Raw genomic sequence first — 2,524 nt, forward strand, 5'->3', positions numbered from 1 at the left:
ACCACCAAATTATCCCTATAGAGATGACTGTTACATGCATTTGTTAGAGTGGCCTATGTCATGAGCACTTCACATTTAAAAACAGTGCAACTAGCTACATGAACATGTTACATGCCAACCTGTGTCTTGATCAGTGTCCTCATCATACAGATCATTGGAATCTTGACTTGGATAATAACAAGTAGTATCTATAAGAAAAAGCTAAATAAAGAACAGAAAACAATAAAGAAATAAACTTTTGGGCCAGACTGTAAAGTAAAAGCACCCATCTAGCTGTACATATATATGAATTCATTTTTGAGTTCTAAAGCACCCCCAAAATGTAGGCAAAGAGAAAATAGAAAGAAAAAACAAGAGACTCAAAATACAACAACCACACAGCTCTTTTTTTTTAGTACAATTTTTGGTTTAAAAAAGGACCCTAAACCTAACCTGATAACTACATTAATAAGACTAATCGAATTTAAACAACTAATTGTTGTTGTTGTTGTTGTTGTTGGGAAGAGGAATCATCTTCATTGAAACAAATGTATTGGAGTTTTGGTGATCTTCCCATACATAAGGAAGAATTGAGTGGTGGCTGAAGCAGAAGCATCTCTTTTTGAAGATATGAACAATAGGTTTGGAAAGTAGTGGGAGTCACATTTAAGCGAAAACCCAATCCAAATAGGAAATCCACTTCTAGAAAGTTCATCTCTGTGGTGCTTATTCCTCCAACTTTTGCATAATATGCATTATTGTAGTACCTATAAAATTATTAAATATACAACGTCAGCTTATACTTTAAAGGTTAAAAAAGAAAAAAATCAAGTATGTATAATCAATTGTAGTTAAAGTTTTTAGGTGAAGATCGAGTCACTAATGTTGGAGTGAAGCTTTCAAATGAGAATGTGTAATCTTGACCATGCAACTAAAGAATTGTGTGGCTGTCTTTAAATGTGTGATTGATTTTAAAAATTCAAAAGGAAAGGAGGCAGGTCACTGTTGCTATTATTTGATTTCTTAACCAGTCATTAAGTCTTTGGTAAGTGCTACGTAATTAATAAGAATATTAGTAATACGTCACTAAATAATTAAGAAGCTTTATCTCTGATGTTAAATAAACAACTATTGTGTAAGAAAAAAAGGGAATACTTAATGCGAGCTCCCTGTGCATGTCCAATGTCTAGTGTGTTATACAACTAGGACTTCCAATTATATAGCCTCTTTACTTTTTAATTCTTAATATCTTTTCGAGATAAAAATCTAATACCATGGAAATTCTTTGTTTTATCCACAATTTTATTTTCGAAATTAAGAAAATTACTCTACAAAATCAAAATCCAAGAAAATCCATAACTCAATAACCTTTCAAGTGGAAAATCCACAATAACTTGCGGTCGGTTAGATGAATTCTCACTTCGATATTGTTCTATTTAAGTCTGTTTCGGTTCAATGGAGAAGAAGATCATGATTTTGTACCAAAAAGAACTGATAACAAATGAATTCAAGCCGAATTATCTATAACAAGATAACTATGTTTAAAAGAAGAATTAAGAGAATTGGGAGTTAATGAAGAGAATTTTGAGTAAACTTACATGTCATCCATGAATTTAGCAGCAATCATGACACTGGTAATAAGGAGACGATGAATATTGAAGGAATTGATGGGCAAAGAAGGCTGGCACTGAGTAAACCGATCAAGATAAACATAAGCAACAACGAAACAAGAAGGGCTACAATTTGCATACTTGAAAATCCTCTCTAAATAATTCTGAATTGAGATATTTGGCCTTGTAAGTCCATGAAAAACTGAGATTTTCTGGGGTTGAAATCTGCCATTAATATCGTTAGCTTCAGCCACCCTTTGGAGTAGAGAAGATAAGTAATCGATGAGTTTTGGCATCAAGCTTTGATTTTGAGTGATTTCTAGCTCTGCCATTGTTGTATTGGTACTACGAAAGAAAGGAAAAAGGGGAGAGAAAAGGGATGTGTTTTGGATGTGTAATGTGTTGTATAGATGTTGAAATATATAAGGGATACTTTTTTCTGAAGATTTTGCTTCTTTTTTTTTTTCCTTCAAGAAGTGTGGTTTTTGGTTTTTGTTTGTATTTTATTTTATCTCTTTAAGTAACAACCTGTACAGTTGGCTGTTATTTCTCGTGGCCGTGAGTAACTTTTGTTGACATAAATAGCCTTATAAATTTGAAATAATCTAGACTAATTTGCGCATTTCTCTACTATTTTACCTAATATTTGCTATCTTCTACTAGTATGGTTATCTGATAATTTCATGCTTAGGCAGATGCCATTAGGCAATTGAAGAATTAACCTAAATAGTCACTCATCCTATCATTTATTAAATTAAAAATAACCAATGAATGTTTAATATATATATATGTGTGTTTGTAATTGTGTACAATCGGTGCATAATCCATGTATACAAGCTAGGAAAAGTAAATACTGAATTTGTTCGACTATTTGTGTAAAGAACCCTTAGCAATTTTTGTCTTTACGTGGATTTGAACCTTAATCCCATATAATT

At 32.1% G+C, this 2,524-nt stretch overlaps 1 protein-coding gene across 1 annotated transcript; it reads right to left on the bottom strand.

Moving 5' to 3' along the window:
• Window positions 1-251: 251 nt before the first annotated feature.
• On the bottom strand, window positions 252-1,996 carry LOC104246695 (cyclin-U4-1). The gene is made up of 2 exons (XM_009802561.2): window positions 1,578-1,996; window positions 252-746 (listed from the first exon to the last, which is right to left on the bottom strand). Exons 1-2 carry the CDS (start codon window positions 1,919-1,921, stop codon window positions 464-466), a joined length of 627 nt encoding a protein of 208 aa, XP_009800863.1. The 5' UTR covers window positions 1,922-1,996; the 3' UTR covers window positions 252-463.
• Window positions 1,997-2,524: the final 528 nt, after the last annotated feature.

This window comes from Nicotiana sylvestris, chromosome 1 (genome assembly GCF_000393655.2).
Source record: "Nicotiana sylvestris chromosome 1, ASM39365v2, whole genome shotgun sequence".
Classification (NCBI taxonomy): Eukaryota; Viridiplantae; Streptophyta; class Magnoliopsida; order Solanales; family Solanaceae; genus Nicotiana; species Nicotiana sylvestris.